This window comes from Mesoplodon densirostris, chromosome 14, assembly GCF_025265405.1.
Source record: "Mesoplodon densirostris isolate mMesDen1 chromosome 14, mMesDen1 primary haplotype, whole genome shotgun sequence".
In the NCBI taxonomy this organism is placed as follows: Eukaryota; Metazoa; Chordata; class Mammalia; order Artiodactyla; family Ziphiidae; genus Mesoplodon; species Mesoplodon densirostris.
Window position 1 is genome coordinate 6,608,982 of NC_082674.1, and position 24,513 is coordinate 6,633,494.

A 24,513-nucleotide genomic window follows, 5' to 3' on the forward strand; every position below is an offset into this window, starting at 1 on the left:
TCTTCTAGGCAGGCATTTAATTTTAAGTATACGTGCTCCCTATTCAACCAGTGCCATCTATACATAAAAAAACCTGAAGAGCTGAGAACTTTCACTGAAAGTAAAAATTTCTCTCCTGTTATTACCCCTTTTAAAGAATTGAGTTAGCATATTACTAGGCAAAGTTGAGATACAGAAGAAGTACAATCTATAATCTATTATTTTTGAATCATTTCTTAAAAGCAAAGTTAAGGAAAAGAAAAAGACAAATGAGTAAATTATTTCAATATATACCAAATCTTCCAGATTGCAATTAGCTCCATTCTTAATTAATTCTTTCACTATTTCCAGATTGCCTTGTTCAGCAGCTATCATCAATGGAGTCTGGCCACACTGGAGATATAAAAGACACAGAGAACTTGTCAAGATGCTGTACTTTAGTTGAAATACCAGTTAATTATAGCACACTTACTTTTTCCTGATGTTATGTTAAGCGCTATTTACAGTATTTCATTAATTTAGAAACACCTCTGAATTCTTAAGTTTTCAGATTACTAATAATGTAAAAGTCAAAGAGAAAATGAGACTTTTTTTATGACAGCATTAGCAATCTGTTTTTGGCACTGCAATTTTATTCAAAATAAGTAAGCATGAATAATACTAGGCACTGAAACGTAATTATCACAATGTATATAAAAATCTTAGGATATCTGTGGTAACCAAATTCTCTACCAATACAGTTAGAATATGATATAGAAGGTGGTTTTACTGTATGTATAAGATGTTTTATCAGGACTAGAGGGAAGAAAATAAAGCAATAAATAAAAACAATACAGGTGCTGTATATATTACGTAGTTTTTTTAAGCCTTCCCTTATAACCTTAATTCATTAAACTAAAGCCCCTACTAGCTACATCAGAGCTGCCCAGCCTGTGCCTAGAATGAGTCACAGCATAAGACACAGTGCTCCCCAGCCCTGAGATAGCAGAGCAGGGCCTGGGCAGCGAGATCCTGGGACAGGTTCCCTCCAGCAGCAAGCCTCGGCTATTGCAAGTGCAGCAGACACATTATCATTTTCTGTACATGCCGTGATAGCAAACAGGTTAGAAGCACTGGGTTAAAGGTGCTGAAACATACTATGGTACACGAAAATTACACCAAAAACTAAGTTCAACTAGAGGAATATTTATCTAAGCACCTACTTACTGAATGTGTATCAGTGGGGGGAGAAACATCAGTGATTTTTTTTAAATGCTAATCTGACAACATTCCACTGCTTAAAACCCTCAATGGTTTCCTACTGCTCTTTTGGATGAGAACCAAAATCCTTACGTGGCCTGTGGTCTAAGGATGCAGAGAGGACAGCAGGCCTACCTCGAAACCTGTGCCAGGCCATTCCCTCCCCACCAATGTGCCCTCAAGCTCTTTCCCACCTCGGGACCCTCAGACAAAGTCTTCCCTCTACCCCACCCAGTTAACCACCACCCACCAGGCAGCTCTTGGGTCAAACATCAACCCCTTAGGGAAGCCTTGCTAACCCCCTCTAATTTCATTTACTATACTAATCCTTGTTTATAATTACACATTTATTTGTGTGATTAACAACTGATTATTGTGTCTCCTCTAAAGGCCCTAAACTCCCAGAGGGTGGGAAGCATGTCTGTTTTGTTTGTTTAGAACTGTACACCCCCAGCGTGAGGGAAAGTGACTGCCAGACAGGTACTCAAATATTTAATTGAGTAAATGAGTGAACGAAGTCTGAAAGAATTTAAAAATCCACTACCGGCAACATACAAACATGGAAATAATTATAGTAACAGGCAATATACAACAGATGCTACTATAAGAATACAAGTAAAGAGAAACACAAATACTGAGTTAAAGTACAAAAGTAAATCAAATTAAATACAGACACTCATATAATGATGGATATTAAATTACATGTGGTAGTCACCTGTCATTCAACCAGGGTCATTAGGGAATGAGATGCATAAATAGATGCATAAATAGATTTTCCAGGTGAAAAAGTTTATCCTTTAAATATTAAATTTGATTATAACTTTTATGATTACCACTTTTCTAAAAAGTAATACACACACTGCTACTTGTTAAACAGATTAACTTAAACACTATGTTTATGATTCTGAGTCATACCTACAGACATCAATTATTACACCAGGCTTGCCTCTGTGAGCTCTAATGTCTTTGAGTTACTTTCTACAGCATGTTTCTCCCTTCTGATTAGATTAACTGGGATAAAAAGTGAAATATCAAAATCAATGGTATAATATATAAATTAAAGCCAACTAATTGAATCTATGGCCCTAAGGATATATAACTTGTACATCAGTTTTCAAAATTGTAATTCCAAAGACTCAGGAGCTTTCTGTTTAGTTTCTCGGGTCACAGTCACATTTCAGATAGTTCACAAAGACAGGTGCTCTTAGAGTATGAGGGAAAAAATAAGTTAGATGTGTATGAAAATCCATAACACAAATAAGACAGATGGGGGCCTCCCTGGTGGCGCAGTGGTTGAGAGTCCGCCTGCCGATGCAGGGGATACGGGTTCGTGCCCCGGTCTGGGAGGATCCCATGTGCCGCGGAGCGGCTGGGCCCGTGAGCCATGGCCGCTGAGCCTGCGCGTCCGGAGCCTGTGCTCCGCAACGGGAGAGGCCACAACAGTGAGAGGCCTGCATACCGAAAAAAAAAAAAAAAAAAAAATAAGACAGATGGTATAAACGTGATTAACTAGAAACAAGACAAATGAAAGACTTGAATAGTCATAACTTTCTCTTGCAGAAACTATTAGTTGTCTACCCAGTATCTAGAGCGACAGGATTTTGTTGGGGGTGGCAGCATGCTCAGCTAAAAACACCTACATTGTTCAGCCTTACTCGCAGTTGGAAATAATCCATAGCACCACTCTGGCTAGGTCTCCCAGGAAGGCTCAGTAATTAGACTAACTCGGCTGGCCCGTTCCCTTTTCCTTCTTGTCTGATATGTGGACACAATGCTGCAGTTGTATCAAGACAGCTGATGTGAAGTAACAAGCACACAGAGAGGAGTGGCCAGAAGGGCAGAGGAGCCTGGGAAGAGATCCTGACGCCATCATATCAGCCTTGGAATGGCTCCTCCAGCTTGTCATTACATGAGAAAAATAAGATCTTAATTTGATTAAGCCACTATTTGGGGAGCTGTTACATGCAGTCCAAAGCAATCTTTAACCTTTTATAGCTACACTATCCAAATAGATAAGTGATTTTCAGGAAAGACTGCCATTAAGTTTTATTAAGTCCCTTAAGGTAGAAGGATATTTGCCTTATAAGTTGCACCTTATCACAAAACATATTTATTCTACTAGTTCTTGCTTAGCCAATCTAGTAACTACAGTTGTGGAGACAGAGTGACTTAGAAACGGTCACGACGACTTTACTCTTTCACTTCAATATGAATCACTAAAGGGCCCTTCCCTACCTAACCCCACATACACATCCCAGCAAACTCCAAACCCATTTCTTTCCAAAAAGTACAGGATCACATAACTCATATAATACTCTATTGATAATGACCTCAAACCAAAACACCAAAACAGAACACTGCGGGCCAACTAAGGTTCCGCACAACAGCTACCATATTTTATCTCAGCTTCCCAGAAGCTACAATGCAAAAACACCTCCTAGGGCCTCCCTGGTGGCGCAGTGGTTGAGAGTCCGCCTGCCGATGCAGGGGATACGGGTTCGTGCCCCGATCTGGGAGGATCCCATATGCCGCAGAGCGGCTGGGCCCGTGAGCCATGGCCGCTGGGCCTGCGCATCCGGAGCCTGTGCTCCGCAACGGGAGAGGCCACAACAGTGAGAGGCCCGCATACCGCAAAAAGGAAAAAAAAAAAAAAAACACTTCCTATTCAGCATCTTTCTGCTCTTCCCAATTCCTAGGTAGTCCCACTTCTATTTATTCAGGTGTACTGGACCTAGATAACCACTGCCCTTTAAAGCAGTCACCTTTGCAGGATCAATACATCTTCCAATAATTGTAGTGAAACTAGAACATTTTTTAATTCTCCTTTGAAGCTTCCTTCAGGGTCTACATTTGTAAGCACGTAACAAAATTCACCTCCTGAATTTAGAGCCCTGTTTCATTTTCTTAGACAGGGAATAGTGTCCAACCTCAACACTATATCCTTGTATCAAGGAGAGCTGAGAGTGCTCTTTTCAAAAATAAAGTTAAATTAAAGCCCTTCACTGATCTACAAAGGGCAAAGACTTGCCATCATTGAGAACATTCAGAGGCCAGGAGATTTATCTAGTTTACAAATAAAGTAGAAAGAAAAAAAGGAAGGAAATTAGCATTTATTGATTGATTGATTGATTGATTGATTGATTGATTGCTGTACGTGGGCCTCTCACTGTTGTGGCCTCTCCCGTTGCGGAGCACAGGCTCCGGACGCGCAGGCTTAGCGGCCATGGCTCACGGGCCCAGCCGCTCCGCGGCATGTGGGATCTTCCCTTACCGGGGCACGAACCCGTGTCCCCTGCATCGGCAGGCGGACTCTCAACCACTGCGCCACCAGGGAAGCCCAGAAATTAGCATTTATTAATTGCAGCCCATCATATGCTAAGCACAGCATCAGGCAATTTTCCCCACATTATTTTATTTTATTGATGTAACATTTAAGAAACTTTTTGAAAACTGATAACCAAACATATTAACATGAGGTAATTAAGTACTTCACTTTTTAAAGGCAAGAAAGAGGGAAGAAGGTCTAACCAACTTTTTAGAATTCTATAAAAATTAAATTTAATCAGAAGCTGTAGAAGCAAAATGCTAAAAAAGGCCTTGAGAAAAAAGCTACTTTCTCCACAACCTTCACATTAAGCCATAATGTAAAAATCCCAGGTTGCTTCAAAGTATTATTTTAAAAATCCAATTTTAATTTATAGAATACTAAACTAGATGTAAATGTCACTAATAACCAGTAAATGCTACTGCATGCATGATGACAAGTTAAGCTCTATACCAAATACACTTCATTCTTTGTAAGATTAATTTAAGTTTATGCTTATTATGTGCTATTTTTCTCCTTCCAAGTGAAGCTATTTTCTCAGTATTCCTAAAGAAACTGTCTATGAAGTAAAACTTAATCTTTTTAAACTATCATTTTATTATTCCAAATATGCTAATATATGCTAATGACTACTTCTATAAGCAGTTCTTTTGTAACAATGAACAATCTCCATTTATTAATTTTATCTCATTTATGCATAACAATTATTGACTATTCAAAATCATAGAAGGGAATAATGATGTCAACTAACCAAAATATAGTTTGTTCAATATAGAAACATTGAAGATATAGACATTATCATTAGATGAACTTATGCTTAAAACTCAAAGACAAAAGAGCATAAACAGATCATAGCTTGTTTGAAGTCAAACAGAATGGGTTCAATTTGGATTTCACCAGGTAATATCTTGGATAGGAAACTGAAGGATTAAGTCATTTATCTGTAAGTCAAGATAAATAAGAGTATAATTTTTTTGGAGTTTCTATGCAAATTAAATGAGCTAAATATACAGAACCATTACCATATCTGCATAGTCAATAAAAACATTAGCTATCATCACTGTATTGCAATAACAAAAATTTTATATCACGATTTCTTTAATGAGAGCTAACATTTAATAAAATTAGGTACCCCATATCAAAAATAATAATAATAATAAAGTAATAACTGTTGATTCAGCAGCTTTCAAAACATTTATAATATTTGCATACCCATGTTCATAGCAGCAGGATCCCCAACAGCAAAGAGGAGGAAACAACCCAACTGTCTATCAATGGATAAGTGGATAAACACACCGTGGTGCATACATATAATGGAATATTATTCAGCTTTAATAAGGAAGGAAATCTTGTCACATGCTACGACATGGATGAACCTAGAGGATATTACACTAAATGAAATAAGCCAAGTCACAAAAAGACAAACACTGTACAGTTCCACTTCTATGAAGTACCTAGAGTAGTCAAATTCATAAAGACAGAAAGTATAATGGTGGTTACCAGGGGCTGGGGTCGGGGTAGGGGGAATAGGGAGTTGTATAATAGATACGGAGTTTCAGATTTGAAAAAGTTCGAGAAATATTTCACAACATGTGAATTACTTAACACTACTGAACACCACTGAACTGTACACTTAAAAATGGTTAAGATGGTAAATTTTATGTTTTTTTCCCACTGTAAAAAAAAATCATAAATACAACTCTGCATGTCTACACATACAGATACATATATGTGCACACATATACACATATACATATATATATACATTTGTGTATAACTAAAATCAGTCCATGTTCATCTTATTCACTGGCCAAAAAAAAAAAAAATTACACTGTATTGAAATACAGTCCTAAGAAAAAGGATTATTTTTCTTAAGTTTTATAAAATATACATATTTTGCCACTTAAAAAATTCATACAATAAGTTTATTAGTCCCTAAAATGTTGCAGCTTGGCTGTTCACAATAAAATAATCAACATTTTATTTGCTTGTATTGTTGAATAGAAATATCTAATACGAGTTAATGAAAATGATCAATATATACTTCCCTGTCTTATTAAACATAACATACGACCTATTTAACTGTCTCTTAAAGATGTAAGTCTTTAAAATTCCAAGGCGTGTGGAATGAACAACTCAGGAAGAGGGCTGAGGCTCCAGGAAAGAAAATATTTCAGAAAGTCCTAATTTTGTCTCGTTAATCTTTTTTTTTTCTTTTTTGTTTTTTGGTTAATCTACTTAAAAGAAGATTGGGTTTAGAAGCTCTTCTAAAGTTTCCTAGAAACACTTTTGATTTCAGTAATTAAACTTCTTGAAGGGTGACTGTTCTATCTGGAAAAAAGCCAAACATAAGTCTCAATCATAAAGCATAAATTCAATATTCAATCATTTATATAAGTTCAAATGTATTCCAACAATACAGAATTCAAAGCACTTTTAACTATAAGAAATTATATCATTACTGAGGGTGAGAACTACAAATTTCTTACTTACCTTTATCCTTAGCACAGTGCCTCGTACATAGTGGGTAGTCAACAAATATTTGTAAGAAGAATGTAATTTTAGAAACTTGGTCTTACCTCATTTCTCTCATCTACATCCTTGCATTTTTCAAGAAGAGCTTTCAAAGCAGGAATGTTTTCTTCTTCTACGTAATTTATTACGCTCTGTGATATGAGAACCGACATTTTCACAGAAAGCTACAATACCTGTTAAATCAGATCATAATTTGGGATTAGGAAAAAAAAGTTACTACTAACTATATTACTTTCTTAACCTTAAACTTGTACAAATATACCTCCATGGGCAGGAGTAAAAACAAGGCCCCATAGCTCAGCTCTCAAAGTGCCCACCCCCCTCTTCCCAAGACTCACACTCATCTCTCTCTTAACTCATCCAAACCCCAAACTCCAGACCCAACCCCCAAACCCTCCTCCTCACCACCACCCACAAATAAAAGGAAGCGCTCCACTCCCTCTCCTGCCACGTTCTCCATCTCAGTCAACGGCCACTCCAGCTCCATTCTTCCAAGGTCAAAACCTTGGAATTATCCATGACTTATCTCGTCCCTTTACACTCTACATTCAATCTATTAGCAAATCCTTTGGTTCCACCTATAAAATGTATTTCACATCTGGTCACCACTCACCACCTCCATCACAACCACCCTGGTCCAGCCACCGTGACCTCTCACCTAGATCCCAACTGCTCTCCCTTCCTCCATTTTGCCTTCCCCACAGTCTATCCTCCACAAGGCAACCAGGTCATCTTTTGAAAATGTAAGTTGGACCAGAGCTTCTTAAATCATAATATACATCAGAATCACCCAGAGCTTGTAGAACACAGATGCCTGGGCCCTTCCCTCAGAGGTTCCGACAAGTAGGTCCTGGTGCAGCCCCTGTACCTGTATCTCTAACATGCTCCACACACCTGCCTTTGCTCAGTTTGCTCCCTGCATTTGCAACACCACTCCTAAATCACTGAGCTGCATCTTGGCGATCCTGTGCTCAAAACTCCCCAACAGTTGTCCTCTCACTCGAAATGAAAACCCCAATTCCTTATCACAGCCCCAAAGGCCCTGCTTGACCTATTCCAGCCCCTCTCCATGTCCCTGAGCTTATCTACCACTCTCTTTCGCCTTCATTTTGCTCGGGCTAGCCAGGGTTTCTGTTCAAATGTCACCTGATCAGAGCGTCCCTGACCACTGTGTACGAAACAGCCATCACCCCCACTAGCGTTCCTCATTACACCACCCTGCCTTACTTTTCCACGCGGCACTGAGCATCACTCAAGAAACCTTTGTGTTTTGGTTTTTGGGTTTTTCTGCCTCCTCATTGTCCACCCCACCTCCAAAATGCAGCTCAACGAGAGTAGAGACTACTCCTGTTTTGTTTAATGCTGAATCCCCAGCATGTAGAACAGTGCCTGGCACACAGCAGACACCAATATCTAAGAACGAATGAGCATGCCTACACTGATCCACCCACCTGGAATTCTTCACCCATCTTTAACTTTCTAACAAACGGAAACATTCCTTCAAATCCCACCTCCGGGGGATCCTCCTCTGGGACCTCCTGCCCCGCCCTGGTCAGTTTCACCCAGTACACCTACATGTCATGCATATCTGCAGTATTACTTATAATAACATATCACAATTATTAATTTACTTTGAAATCCTTGAAAACAAGATCGTGTCTTACCTTTTCATCCTCAGCAACTAAGGAAAGGCTTGGTATATCATCATTAAATGGTTACGTAATTAACAGGAATATTTTATAATTACAGAGGATATGTGCACCCTAAATTTTAATGTTACACCTGGTGAATCTGGTTAAGGTGTAAAATAGAGTTCTTTGTACTACTCTTATAAGTCTTCTGTAAGTTTGCAATTACTTTAAAATAAAAATTTTAAACACACATGCAGATGTCTGACAAAGCCCTTATTTAGATCAAATATTTTTCCTCACTGTAATATCACACAAGACTGGAATGAGCATAGTAAAGAAAAGTAGTTATAGACATTGACCTCAGTTGTTAAAAAGAAAAAAAAATTGAAACTCTTAAGATTTTCAAATCTTGTTACCTCTCTCCTCCAACCTGTTATGTGGATGGTATGTGTATCACCTTGAGATACATAAAACTTTAAAAGTTATCACTCATAGATTGTGACTAATATTAAAAGACTTCAGACTTAGATCCCTTTAGACTAAGATTAAGCAGAAAATGGTAATAGTAAAAAAAAAAAAAAAAAATTGAAGCTGCCTTGCCTTAAGCCACCTGAAGGATATTCTTTAAACGAATCTATTAAGGAAAGGTGATCTACGTTTGTCATACAGTTCTGAGAAAATGCAATTCTACACAGCCATAATTGAATAACAGTTCGCTCTAACAGTAGTCTGTTGGAAGTCTGTCATTTACAATGCTTCAGGTTGTCACTGACAAGTTGAATAATACATTGTTTCTGCCCTATGGAGACTTAGGGCTCTTTAAAGTACTGGAGGAGAAAAGAGGTGACTGGAGGAAGAGAGAAATGGCTGAAATAAAATTGGTTGGCTGAAGTTGGGGGATGGGCACACGAGGGTTCATTACGATCCTCTACTTTGTGTACTTAGGGGGAAATATTAGAGCAGGCTTTGCTGATCGTTCAGCATTACACGCCTGGAATTCTGGTAATCTCTGCATTCATCCACCCATCCCTTCTTTACTGTTAAGTTTCTTTTTTTTTAAGATCTTTATTGGAGTATAATTGCTTTACAATGGTGTGTTAGTTTCTGCTTTATAACAAAGTGAATCAGTTATACATATACATATGTTCCCATATCTCTTCCCTCTTGCGTCTCCCTCCCTCCCACCCTCCCTATCCCACCCCTCTAGGTGGTCACAAAGCACCGAGCTGATCTCCCTGTGCTATGCTATGCGGCTGCTTTCTTAACGGGAGGAACTTCACAAGTCTTACCTTCACAAATTCAGAAGCGCCTAAAACAGTTTCTTGTGCATATTAAAGAATTGTTAAATGTTTCCTGAATTGAATTTGATCATCAAATCACATTTATTAATTTAACAGAAAAGTCTACCACAGCTGACAGTTATAAAATGATTCCCATGAGCCAGGCTTCTAACAAATCAAGAATTTGATCTCAAGTGTGCCCAGTAAATCAGATTATGTTCTTCGACGGCCAGGTCTCCCAATCCCTCCCTCAGAGGCTTCACTTTTGATTAGCCGTGCTCCCCCTCTTAAATGAATCCTTTCAACAGGTTCCATCATCCCGACATCCCAACAGACACTTATGCCCAACCCACCGACAGACAGCCTAGAGGTCTCAATTTAAAAGTCACTTCCCCCAGTGAGGTTTCCCTGACCGCCCACTCCCCTCCCAGACCAGCTTAGGGCCTCCTCTCTCCCTCCTCCTTTCTCAGTCTTCCTTAAAGATACCCTGCACTTCGTTGCAGTGACTGTGTTCCCAGGCAGGAAGCATGTCTGGTTTGGTCACCACTGTTTCCCCCATGCCTGACACGTTTCCAGGAACAAAGGACAGGCTCAATAGGCATCAGGTGAAGGAAGGCAGCCCAGGGGGCCAGACCTCATCTGTTCTGCAGATATTTCCGGGGCACCATCATGTGCAAGGCCCATGACAGCCTTTAGTGGATTCCTATCAAGCCTTCAACAAGCTTACCGTTACTAGGAGACATAAAAGAACTTCATCACGAAAAGAGCATTTACATGTCACCTTATAGTTTATGAGATGCTTTTATATCTATGATCTATTTGATTTTCCAATAATCTTAAGTATTATCTCTCATTTTACAGATGAGAAAACAGGTTTCATACACAAGTAATTTGCCCAACATAATTCAAAAAGCAAATGTGCAGTATCCAGATAAATCAAGTCATAATTTAAGGTAGAACGTTGCTGGAGAAACCCAAAGTCCTATGAGAGTTCTGAAGAGAAGTTCCTACTCTTACTGGAATATCATGGAAGTATCACTTTGTGTTGATCCTTGAAGACTGGGTCCACTGGTGGGAAATGAAAGAAGGGCATACCAGGCAAAAGGAACAGAATGAACACAGAGAGTGCTGAGTGGCTATGTAGTGTATGTCCAGGAAACAATGAACAGCGTGGATAGGGAATGTAAGTAAAAAGTTAGAGCTAAGACTGGAAAGTGAGGGTGGTTAGATCTGTAATCTCTGCAAGATAAGGGCTGTCTCTCTTTTGTTCTTATGTCCCCAGAACCTATTACAGGTCCAGAGCAAGTAGAAACATCAAAGACAACTGCCAAACTGAGTAACTGTATAGGTATACTAAACATGCCTCTTCTGTAGGACTCTGCCTGCCCGTAGCTCCCACTACCCTCAACAGCCATGTTCTCTACCATCAGCCACAACCAGTGATGAGCATATGAGGACACGTGACTGCTCAAAAAGATAAGCTGGGCCAATCAGATTCCTCTCTCTAGAACTGGAAATTAGAAACCAGACACCCAGTCGTTACAGACCATGAACAAAACGATACAGTTTTGAGGCAGCCAGTCAGCAGAGAGAGGATCCAACGATGTGAACAGAGAAGACTCCTCATAAGTGAGAAAACAAGTGTGGCCCCTGAGAGATCTACAGAAGGTGGAACTGCCTTAGATCCCGATTTCTTTCCGATTCTCAGTCAGTCCTGCAAATCTCCTTTTCCCTGAGGTAAAAGAGTAAATCTCTGTCCCTTGCCTTCTAAACAGCCCTGACTAATATAGTAGCAGAGAAACTGAGCAAAAGCAGGAAGAGGGGGATGGCACACTCACATGATCCTAGGAAAAATTTCCCCCAGCAGTGTATGCGGCCCAGAATCGGAACCCTGGATACCAGTCAGACAACCACCAGAAGAGCCCACAGGAGAGGGGACAGGGGGTAGGGATGCAGAAGAAATGAGCGATATGAACTTGAACAGTATAAAATCCCCCATATTGGACCCTTTGACCTACCAAAATATCCAGAAGAGAGATTCTGAACGTCGAAATTTTAAAAATTATGTGACCAGAAATGAAAGAACTGGCAAAGATGAATAGATACCAAGCATAGGTGATGAGAGGATGATGGTGCCGCTAACAAAAAAAAAGTGAAGTCCGGAGAAGGTCAGGACTTTCCTGTTTGGTTAGTTTCCCCTCCTTCCCCACCACTCCAGCATGATGAATGTGAGGTGCTCGAAAAAACCTGGGCTGGAGAATCCACCCAGTTTTCGGAAAAACAGACCTGGAAATCACTCGCACAGAGCGTAAAACAAAGATCCTCAAACTTGTGCATTAAAGTTACTCAGGAAGCTTGTCAATGCACAAATTCCTTGGGCTTCTCCCCCAGAGAATCCTATTCAGTAGATCTGGGGCGCAGAAACTGACATTTTAACAAGCACCCCAAAATGATTCTGATGAAAGTTTCCACGCTGGTAAAGCTAGAGAACAAAGAACACAACCTTGACGCTGCATTTCTCACCCTTGGCTCTGCATCAGGTCTCTTAAGGTGCTTTAAAAAAATTTAGATATCTGATCCTCAGTGTTGTCAAAGTGGGGACAGTGACAGAACGTATCACAGTCACCTATCTGAAGGGATGATTCCTGAGCCACACCCCAGGCCGGCTGAATGGGAATTCTGAGGGTAAGGCTAAGAAAGCTACATTTTTAACCAGTGCCCCCTAGCGGCTAGCAAAGATAGCTCCATAAATAGTTATTAATAAGAAAATATTCTTCATTGGTTTAAACCTTACTATGTGTCAAAACAATTTTAAAGAAAAATAATCCAACGTTACTGGCTGACAAATCGCTTCCCTATAAATAAATCAAGGAAGCGTCGTAATCAATGGCTTGCTGATATTTTGCTGATATAACGGCCTGCACAGGACAATGGAGTAATGGAGCCCAATATGAAAGCAAAGGGAGAAAAACCAACCACCTCCTCCGTGGAAGCCCAGGGAAAGAAACCTCGAACGCCTGCCCTAGAGGTACCAGCTAAGAGGGTTCTCGAGGTGGTGGGTGTGCCTGCGGCTGCTCCGAAAAAATAACCAAAAGACACTTGTTTCACTAGCATCCCCCACCTCACCCCCTCAAAAGGCTGACCACCTGCGACAGCAAGTCCAAGACCTTCCCGGCGCCCCAGCAAGCGCGGACCGGCCCGGAAAGCCAGACACCGGCGCCCCCCGCCCCCTCCCTCCCCTCCCCTCCCCTCCCTCGACCCCGCACACGCACTCGGCCTCGCGCCCCCCTCACCCGGCCACGGCCCCTTCCCCACACCCGGCCTCACCCTTCCTCCGCTCCCTCCTCGCTCGGCCTCGTCCCCCTACACACCCCACCACGGCCCCTCCCTGCCGACCACCACACTGACCGTCTCAGAACCTGGTCCCAGGACGGCTTCCACAGCTCGGGCGGAAAGGGCCCACTTTGCCGCAGGCGCTGTCAGAAGACTAGAAAGGGAGAGACCTCGGCTTTCAGCGCGTAGCCCTCACCACAGCCGGCGGCCATTTTCCCCCACGTCTCCGCCAACTGACAGATCACGTGACCCGGGCTGAGGGGCGGGGCGGCGGGTAGCCACGCCCCGTTTCTGCCCGGGGAGCCCTAAGGAGGCGGGCTGGGTGGGGCTGCCGGCGCCAGCGGGAGCAATGGCGGGTAGGCGGGCTAGGGAGAGGAAAGCGAGTCAACCGGCCCTACCTCCCTCGGCACCTCTCTGGCCTCCAAATTTTGGCGTATTTTGGCAAGCGCTCCAGGCAATATTTTCTTCATCTTCAGTGTCACTCTTCATATCATGGCGAGTTTCTTATCCCAGTTCACCATTATCATCAAAGCTTATGCAGAGAAATAAACCGCAATTATAACTTCAAACGACTCTGCAAACATACTGCGAATGGAGGCTAGCTGAAATCCCGTCCTCCTGAACCCAGAACACCTGTGGGATCTAATCTCCCGGCCCAGAGAGCCCACCGCCTCCTCCGCTTCCTCACCCCCGCCTCTGTAGCCCGGCAGCCCGGCCTTACCCGGGTCTCTGCAGAAGGAACCTCTGACCTGCCGGCGGCCAAATGTGATTGACCACGTTTCCACTCACAGTTTCCCTCGCGACTCCCTCCTGGAAATGTTCCCTTCCCTCGGCTTCTGTGACTCTGATTCTCCTCGTTTTCCTCCCATTTCTCTAGCTGCTCCTCTCAGATTTCACCTCCCTTCAAACTGGTTAATGTTTCCAGAGTTCAGCTCAAAGCTGGACTCGTCACCCGCCCCCCACACACACACCTGGTGTGATCCTCCCGTCCTGACACTGTCGGGGGACCTGCCTCCTGCCCCATCCGACGAGGCAGGAATTGGGAAGTCATGCACCTCCTCCTCCGCCCCTGCCTAATGTCCAGTCAGCCCACACCGCCTGATTGCAGCCACTTTCATCACCCATGAGCTGCTTAAAGGCTTCAGAAGCTCCCCAGCAGGACTACATATCAAAAGCCCCCAACTACCCTCCCTGCCTCTGCTGGCGCCCCACTAACCGTCTCCCCAGGAGACTGGGGATCATGTCCCTTCTTTGATTAAACTCCTCCGCAGCCTTCCATTTCCATAGAAGAGATTCCCAAATAGTACTTAAGAGGCAAGGCTCCTCTGGAGCTGGCCCCTGCCAGACTTCGTGCCATTGTCCTGTCCACCACTCTCCTCCCGTCCTGCCCCCACCCTAGGCTGGCAAGTTCAGTTCCTGGAACATTGGGCCATGCTCTCTCTCATCTCCATTTTGTTTCCAAAGCGTTGTTCCCTCTCCCCTGGATATTCTTTCCTGCCTCTTGTCTAGCTGAGTCCAACAGGTGAATTCTATTTGTCTTTAAGAGGCAGCCTAAGCAGTCCCCTCTTGTGTAGCTTTCTGCATGACCTCAACCAGAGTTCATCATCCATCGTCTGTATTCACCTTCTTACTCCACAGTCCTGGGGCACAGTAGGTATTCCAAAAGTATGTGTTAAAGCATATTTAGCCTGTTTCCATGTCTCTCCCCCACTATAAGGTTCACTCCGTTCTTATTCCACACCAGCTTCCCTCACCCTGTTTAGAGCAGTGTGTGGCCTTGGAAAGCCTTGAAGGAAGAAAGAGCACCATGTATGACTTCGTCACACGCTTTGGGGAGTCCTCTCATTGTCCATGCATGCCACACCAGCATCTGATGGAGCCACATGTTGACTCCTTGTTGGCTTTTTCCATGAGTTGCCAGAGTGATCCATTTCAGACACTTTTCAATGGTGCCCAAAGTTGGCACATCAAAATCATCTGTAGATCTTTTTAAAAATCAAAACTCGACTCTTGTTGGGGATTTTTAAAATATCTTCCCAGCTGATTCCAATGAAACATCATTCTCAGACGTGGTTTTTGTCCCATTGTGTCCAAATCGGTGATAGCAGATATGAATATCCCTTTTCAGTGTCGAGTAGGTTTTTGAGGACCTACACAGTATAGCAGGTGGCCTTTTAGTAGCCACTGATTGTGAAAGCAACATGGGAATTGGAATCTGTGGTTTCACGGGGACCTATGGCCCCAGCGTGGGAGCCAGTGCTCTCATCATAAGGAGCCATCTGAATCGTCAGCAAGGCATTTGAAAGGCTTTCTTTTTTGTTCTTGTTATTTTGGGAGTGGGGCGTTGTTTTTAAAATATTTTAACGAGTGCATTTCAATATTATTGGTGTCTTTTTTAATCATATTGATTTTATTTGTATCTATTTAAACACATTCTGAGAAGGCAGTCGTAGGTCTTACCTGTCTGCCAAAAACGACTATAACACAAAAGTGGTTAAGAATCCCTGGGCAAAAATATTAAAAATGAGATGAGACTTCCTACACTTCCTGACACCTCTGGGTTACCATGTGTGAAAAAGCTGCACTCATCCCACAATGGTTAAATTTGTTTCCAGGATTCGTAGTACTGGGGAAAATCTGGGTTGCTCTTCTTCCAAGAAAGTTGTCTGTACATTAAACCTTGTCTTTGAGTTTCTTGACCTTCTGAGCTACTCTCCAAGAGATTTACTCTTCCCCTGGGCTGTTGACAGCCTTTCTGGATGAGCTTGGGGACACAAAGGGAAAATGTGGATTACATATCAGAGACTGGGGGCCCTGCAAGATCTCACTGAGGTGTGTCAGCTATGAAATGGTGGCTCAGGGAGAAGGGGTCTTGAGTCCCTAAGTGCTTCCCCTATGGAAGAGAAGAGAGTCCCTAAGTGCTTCCCCTATGGAAGAGAAGAGAGCTGACAGTGACAGTCCTCACCATTCCAGCCCGCCTCACCGTGACCACCTCCAGCCGCTTCACCTGGTAATTTCTGTAACTCCAGGAAGCAACGCCTGTTCGGTGAGCTAGCCTCTCCACAGCAAGTCCAGGAGGCTTTAGGTCGGCTCATGCCCACCAGGGGTGAGCCACACTGAGCAGCAGTGAACCAGCACGACCAGAACGCCTCTCTTGGGGACAATTGGAATATAACAGAAAGCAGGGGGGGCGCGGGGGACAGGAAGCAGTGGTCCTCCAGCTTAGGTGGTCCCAAGCACCGCTGCACCGCAGCTGGGGGCTTCTCAGTCAAGGACTTTGCAAATCCCCGTCTAGAAGTGGGACATTGAGTCCCAGACACTAAGACCATCAGCCACACTACCTGAATCCCCTCCCCACTTCTCCCCCGATAAAAACCCTGAAGATATTCGGTGTACAAGTTGTCCTTTCAGGCTGGAAAGAAGCTACTAGAAACAGGCTTTCCTTTGGCAAACGTTTGAATGGAAGATGAGAGAAGGGTCAGGTTCAAGGATGGCAGGAAAGGGGAGAAGCCCTGGAGCAGGGAATAGGGTTATCAGCTAGGGTCCCCCCCTCCATTGCAGGTCTGAACTGGGGACGGGAGAAATCTTACGTTCGGGGTTTTATTAGTAGTCCAAGCCAGGCATTTCATTACTAAAATGAGAATGTTTAATGACCAAACGTGACTAGGTGATATTCAATGATCCAAGAGTAATGAGAAAAATTACAAAAATTATGAGACCTATTAGAAATTTTGTCTGGGAAACAAGAAAGAGACAGGGGTCATTTACAGGAGCTGTCCTGAGGAAAAATAAAGTTGCTTTTTTTTAATTACTTTTTTTTAAGTATCATTGATTTACAATGTTGTGTTAATTTCTGTTGTACAGCAAAGTGATTCAGTTATACATACATATACATTCTTTTTTTATAATGTTTTCCATTATGGTTTATCATAGGATATTCAATATAATTCTCTGTGCTATACAGTAGGACCTTGTTTAAAGTATTTTGATCCCACTGTAGCCCATTCTTCTTTATCTACATTATGGTTACATTTAATAAATTAAATATTTTCCAACTTCTGCCAAATACTGTTGACTCCTTTCATATTTATGGACTCAGACTCTCATCTTGTGATGATATGACTGCTGTAAAATAGAACTGAGATGCTTTCTCCTCAGTTTTGTTTCAAATGTATCACTCTCTCCACTTTCATTGGTCTTTTTATGGTTTATGCAGCTCGCCTAAATCTTTCTGGCAGAGGCATCCTAAGGGTTTCTTGCTTCAGCAGAATCACTCAAATCACTTCAAGAGTCTGTCTTTTTACTTGTCATGTATTATGGAGGAGGAAAAATATGAGTTATCTTTCCATTCCTCACCACTCTCCCCATGAAAACTGTAATTTTAATCACGCTTTCATCTTTTTCAACAGTATCAGCATATTGGGATGATGATTTCAGCAGTCCAATCTTTTTTCATGGTTTCAGTTTCATTGTACGTCAGATTTTCCACGGAAATCTTAAGATGTTTCACATACCATCTTGCTTTAAAAAATGTTTCTCTCTGACTCTAAAAGGAATATGTGTTCATTATAAAGTATTTGGAAAACAGAAATATTTGAAGAAGAGAGATCTCCCCTAATTTACCACTCAGAGTTCCCTGATACCTTAAACAGAGATTTGAAACAAAAACTTTATTGACGAAAGCCATTATTTTAAACATGTCTTACTGAGAAGGGGAGGGGTAACAGGGAGGGTCCTAAGATGTCATTTTTTGCCTTGAAGAGTGAGGGCTGTCACTATCATTTCTCTTGATAGCTTTGCCAATCCCCTCCCTGACTCATTTAATCAGCATGTTCCTGCTACATAAAAAACAGGTGGAAGGACATTTCCTCAACCCTGGGATGGTGTCAGAAAGAAAAGGAACACACTCCTGGACAGAGTTAAGAACAGATTTGAGAGGCAACAGAAGAGGGGCAAATATAAAACCCTGCCTTCAAGTGGGAGGCGGGCAGGGAGTGGTGGAAAAAGAGTCAGACAAAGAGTTGGAAGAAAGAGAAACAGTTATAACTGAATCAATATAAAAACGACCTTGGGTTTTAGAGGTTGACAAGCTCAACGTAAGTCAAACGAAACTACCAGCAGGGCAGACACATGTTGGTGTTGCCAACCCATTGCCTTGCCGTGGCTGTTTTAGTCTCTCTAAAAGCTCTTTTTGATCATCAAATTCTTGGGAATTCCCTGGCGGTCCAGTGGTTAGGAATCGGCTCTTTCACTGCCATGGGCCCACATTCAGTCCCTGGTGGGGGAACTAAGATCCCGCAAGCCGCATGGCATGCCCAGTAAATAAATAAATAAATAAATAAATAAATAAAAGTAAAATACTAATTTACAAAAAATTGCCAAATTCTTACTCACTAACAGAGATTGAAGATTCGGGGCCCCGCGATGAGAGTTCAATCCAATTAGGGAGATGGGTAATATGCTAACAGACAATATTATCAGCTCCAGATGGCATAGGCTAAGCCCCACGGACATGGTAGCTCAGAAGAGGGAGCGGTGTCTGGGGACTGGTGGGAGGAGAGCAAAGCCCTCCAAGCAACGAGGAGAGTAAGCAGGGGTCAGGGGAACTATATTGACCAGGAGGTGGGAACGGGCGTTACATGGTCAGGAAATCCTACTCAAGGTGGACACCCAACCGTACTCATTTTGAGTTTTATATCAAAAGCATTTTTAGGGCAACCTTAAGTTAGGAAGAGGTCTAGTGCTTTGTTCCCTTCTTGAAAATGTGGAACTCTTTCTGTTTCCAGGATCTCAGCATCTCGTTCTAGTTAAGTTGGAACCTTGAACCCCTCCTAGCCTCTGAAGCCAAAGTTCACTCATCAGCATGGATTCCCATAAAAGGGAACAAGAGCTGGAACAGAAAGGGCTAGTTAATATTGCATTCGGTGCACTGGTTGATTTTTTAAACCCCTTCAGTTGGATGAGGCTATGAATGAATGTTTAATTTTATTGTGCCATAAAAACTATGTAATTCAGATCTGCTAGTTGGTATATGTTTTGAAATTACACCTGTCTCTTACCTTAATCATGAAATTTAGTGTTATTTTTTCATATTTTAAATTATCAAGCAGTTTTTCTTGCTAAAGATACATTAGAAATTTAGGATAGCACATCACTTAACAGAGCATTAAATTCAACTCCTCTGTTACTAATGATTCTAATCATATAACCTATAGCTTTCTTTAAAACCAACATTTGGGGGGGAGGGGTCAATTAGGAGTTTGGGATTAACATATACACACTACTATATATAAAATAGATAACCAACAAAGACCCACTGTATAGCACAGGGCTATACTCAATATCTTGTAATAACCTGTAAGGGAAAAGAATCTGAAAAATAATAAATATATACATATATATATATATACACACACACACACACGTATATATGTATAACTGAAACACTTTGCTGTATACCTGAAACTAATACAACATTGTAAATTAACTGTACTTTAATTAAAATATTTATCCTAAAGATAGCTGCTTTTCCATGTGTTTCTTATGAAGTATTAAATCTTTTCTCCTCTACTTCCAAATTGCCTACCAAGTGGTTCTTTATTAAGTTAAATTGACTTCAGCTTGATTGATTGATGCATTTGGGTATCCTTGAGCCAATACAACACTGTCTGAATTACTATCACTTTACAATAAATTGTAATATTTTCTGGGATTACCCTTCCTAGCCCTTTGAGTTTCCACTGTTTATCCGTAAAGTTCACAGTAACTGACACTTTTCATCAACATCAGACATTTCTCTAACATTCTCTCTTCTCCCCTTCTGGGACTCCAATCACTCATAGGCTAGACCTTTTCACCATATCTTCTACAGCTCCGACTCTCTTCTCTGTGTTTTCTTTTTTTTCTCTTCATGCTTCACTCTGTATATTTTGATGTATGCTGTGAAAAGGAAGAGAGTAACTACAGTTTGGAGGAAGCTGGGAAGACTTCTCAGTCAAGATAAGATTTGAGCTGGTTCTTCCAGCAGGTAGAAGCATTTTAAGCAGGAATGTGAGTGAGGTATAGTCAAAAAATGACGAATACAGTTATATAACCAGAGTATGGGAGGGGTGTAAAGAAAAGTAGATAATACCAGCCAAATAGCAGTGTATCAAGATATCTGAAAACTAAGCCTGAAGCAATGTGCAGTCAGTATAAAACTTTGGTAACCCCAGCTAACAGAACCCCCTGGAGACCTACTAGGAGATTACTCACAAGAAAATAATGAAAAAGCTACAGGATGTCTACTTAGGGATATACCAGGAATATCAGTAGAGGCTTTCAATTGTAGGATCAGGCTCCATTCACTCATTCATTTTACTCACCCAAATTCATGAACCCCTGTTATGTGCCAGATGCGTCTTGAATAAGTGAATGAGCCACTATAAGCTTCACTCAGCACCCTTCTAGATGCCAGGGATACAGCGTGAGGATAAAATCCCTACCACCTCCCCTCATGGACCTTATATTCCAATGAGGAAGACAGACAACAAGCCAACAAGTCAGCTCTAGCCTGCAGACAGAGGTAGGTGCCGTGGAGAAAGGGAACGTGCAGAAGATGGTTAAGGTGCGCAGGCGCAGAAGCCAGGCGCTGTCTGGAAGAGCAGCGGTTCAAGTGCGCCACCTGGAGGAAGAACAGTGCAAGCAAAAGGGACAGTAGGTACGCAGCCGCAGAGGTGGCGATGTGCGTGGCGTGTTCAAAGAACAGCAAGGGCAGGGTGGCTGAAGCAGCATGAGAGAGACGGGAAAGGAGGGGGTGAGACCCCAGAGGGCAGGGCCTCTTCTGCGACAACAAAGATGAATTTTACTGCAGGTGAAAATAGGGTTTTGACAGAGAAGGAACACAACTAAGCTGTTTTAGAAAACTCATTCTACCTACTGTGTGCGAAATGGACCTTCAGGGGTAACAAGGGAGGGACATAGGAGACCCTTTAGGAGGCTTTTGTAGTAACACAAGTGAAAGGTGACAGCTTGCACAGGGGCACCTAGTAGTGGAAGGAAAGAAAGTCAGGTTCTAGGTGCATTTGGAACAAGATGTCCTGGGATACCCAGCACTGAAGCATCTGGAAGATGGAAGACAAGGTCTGTAACAGATGGAGCCAGAAGCTGGTCTCTAAACGTGACTTCTAACACTAGGCAGGTAAAATCGTAAGCAGAAGATCTACACCTACTCAAAAAGGAAGTTCTCTCCTGTCAGAATATGTTTCAGAGAAAAAATTCAGGCAAATTCCCAATGGAGAGACATTCTGCAAAATACCTGACCACTAGTCCTCAGAGCTGTCAAGGTCACCAAAAACAAGAACAGTCTGAGAAATTGTCACAGTCAAGAGGAGGCTAAGGAGACAGGACCACTAATGTGTCCTGCAAGGCACCTGGGGAGAGAAAAGGGCGTTAGGAAAAAACTAAGGCTAAGGAAATCTGAATAAAGTGTGGCCCTTGTTCAGCACTGGTTTATTAGCTGTGGCGAACATACACACTAACGTAAGATGCTAACTATTGGGAAACACTGTGTGGGGATATGTGGGAACTCTGCGCTATCTTCACCACATTTTCTGTAAATCTAAGACTATCCTAAAATTAAAAGTTTATTATGTATCTAAACTATTTTATATACATATATAAAATAAACTTTTTATTTCAGAATATATGTATTTTTTTACAGTGATTTGGCACTTACTTCATTCTTCTTTTTTGCTGAATCACACAATATAGAATTCATCAGAATCCCCGTGCTTTTAGGACAGAAGCCTGTAGCAGTCTACAGGGCTGTAGCAGTAGCATTACTACAAACTGACTACAGAGCAGAGAGCTTAAGCAGGGCAGGGAGGACTAAGGACACGGGCTAAGATCACCGGAATATAAGCATGCGTGGTGGCGTCAAAGAGTTGATGGAGTCTGTCTACTAGAGGAAGTGAGAAGGCAAGTTGGAGGGGGTTGGGAGTGGAGTGCTGGAAATGGAGACCGTTGGTGATAACAAGGTCGGGGGGAAGGTCAGGGAGCTGGGAGGCCCGTGTTGGCAGGCTCTTCTCTGAGGATATTGACGTCATCAAGGGCCTTGTGTTGGAGAGAGACAGCAATCAGGCTCTAATCTTTTCTAGTGGGGAGTTACCCAGGGAAGTCTGGAGATGGAGGCAGGAAAGAGGGATGATACGTGCTTCTGAATTCCAGTATTTTAGGAGGAAAGCAGGGACCACTGTCTGCATGTGACAGTGAGCAGGAGGGAGGGCACCTGCCCCACCTCCAGGCCCAGTGATGAGCGAGGGAAACCAGCTACTACTTGGGAGGTCAGCAAGGGATGTCACGTCCTGGGAGAGACATGGGTTTTCTTTAGAGCACAAGGTAGAGGAAGGAGCTAGAGGAAATAGGAGAGATTTTACCAACAACGTGCCATGTGTCCCAGGAGAGTGGCAGGTTTGGGGGAGTTGGGGAGGGGAGTGCAAGATGGGTGTACAGAGCTGCAGGGGGATAGCAAGCTTTCTATCTTCAATAGTGATGAAAACGGAGATGACTTGGCAAACGTAAACATGTTGAAATGCTATGACTCCAGACATAAACGACACTTCAATGTACCCACGGTGGCGGCATGAAGTTCAAATTGTTTAGCCATTCACACAGGAAGTTGCACCATCATATGCTAAAAATATTTACTCACATTGTGGTTTATGGGTCCGTATTTCTAATGGAATAAAACGTCAGGAGTGCATGATTATTGGCATAAAATTCCTTAGTTCTTCATTATTAGTCAGTCTCTCCCAGAGCAAACTGATTCAGGAAATCAGATGACAGTCATCTGGGCTGTTTCCTTATATTGGATCTATCTTGAACCATTCCATTATCCACTTTTCTGTTCTTGATGAAAGTTTATAAGAGTTTTAAATGATTTTATCTGTATATGGCCTAATGTGCCCGTGAAAGAAAAGTACTTTCAGGAAAATACTATGCACCAGTATAAAGGGAGAGAAGCAGATGTGACTTATTCTCTTCCTGCTTCAAATTCATTGATAAATGAACCAGACAACTGATTTTCTGTTTTTATGGGTTGGAGTAGGCTTCAATGAACATGTGGTTTATTTAATCTGCATATTAACTACATCCTTCATTTCTCTCTTTTCTTCTTGCTGTTGCCCCTCTAAGTAAACTTAATAGGCGAAATAAGGAAAGAGGTACAAAATATCAGTGAAAAATGAAGGTTACAAAATTATTTTGCAAATACACACGTTTATCTAGCAACAGGAAAAAAGACTAGAAATACCCCAGAATATTAAAATCGGTTATCAGTGACAGAATGATGGGTGTTTGTTTGACTTATTTGAATACATTTACGAGCTACGATGTGCCTCATATAAAGGGGGGGGGGACGATCAGTTAGTGTGGGTGTGGAGGAACCGATGAAATAATCCCTAATCTGAAGGTCTGGATAGAAACTATTTAATCTTGCCTACAAAACACCTTTGGTCTTAGTGTTAAGGTTTTTATTTTTGGCCACACTGAAGATTTTCTAAAATTAATCAAATTCCACAAAACCTTGTTGCTTTGTGTGAAAGGCAATTTATTAGTATTAAGTAGTATAAGTTGCTTCAGTTTAGCAAATGCATAACGATGACTGATTTTCTAAATGATTCTGTTTATACCCATACCTGGGATGTACATGGTCCTCGTGCCTTCAATGTGGCCTCAGGGACTTAAGCATCTTAGTTTGTGTCTCTACCACGCAATGTGGAGACTTTGGGGATCTATTCCTACATCAACCACAAGTTGATGGTAATGAGGGTCCTTGGCAATGGAGGTCCTGCAGCTAAAAGAATTAGTTTATGAGTCTGGGGTAGATATCAGATAATTATGAATTTGCATATTGTTCTGCATTCATCACTCTACTTCCTTCTTTGGTTGTGCAACTCTGAACAAATATATATTATATATTAACAATTACAGCACTGTGCGGTGAGTGTAAGGTACATATGAGAATAGAGAACCTGCGACGGGAGGGCTCAGGAAGAGCTGCCCAGAGAAAAGCATCTGTTTGACGCTTAGCATTCATCTTAGTACCTGGCATATAGTGCAAGCTCACTGAACATTTCTGGCTGTGACAATCAGGCTGCATCCCAATGATGAAGCAGGAGTTAGCTGGAGGGGAGAGGTGGGGAGGATGTGG

At 42.2% G+C, this 24,513-nt stretch overlaps 1 protein-coding gene across 6 annotated transcripts in view; it reads right to left on the minus strand.

Moving 5' to 3' along the window:
* Positions 1 to 14,369, minus strand: part of KIDINS220 (kinase D interacting substrate 220) — a 92,353-nt gene extending 77,984 nt beyond the window's left edge. For 4 of the 6 annotated variants that reach the window (XM_060116862.1, XM_060116860.1, XM_060116861.1 and 1 more), the window contains exons 1-3: positions 13,398 to 13,545; positions 7,123 to 7,251; positions 274 to 372 (exon numbers count right to left, since the gene is read on the minus strand). In XM_060116862.1, coding sequence (XP_059972845.1) covers positions 274 to 372; positions 7,123 to 7,230 — 207 coding nt within the window. In that variant the 5' untranslated portion in view covers positions 7,231 to 7,251; positions 13,398 to 13,545. Of the gene's footprint in view, positions 1 to 273; positions 373 to 7,122; positions 7,252 to 13,397; positions 13,546 to 13,720; positions 13,855 to 14,043; positions 14,065 to 14,293 lie in introns of those variants that run through there. The other 2 variants (XM_060116858.1, XM_060116859.1) reach the window with 2 other exon arrangements.
* Positions 14,370 to 24,513: the final 10,144 nt, after the last annotated feature.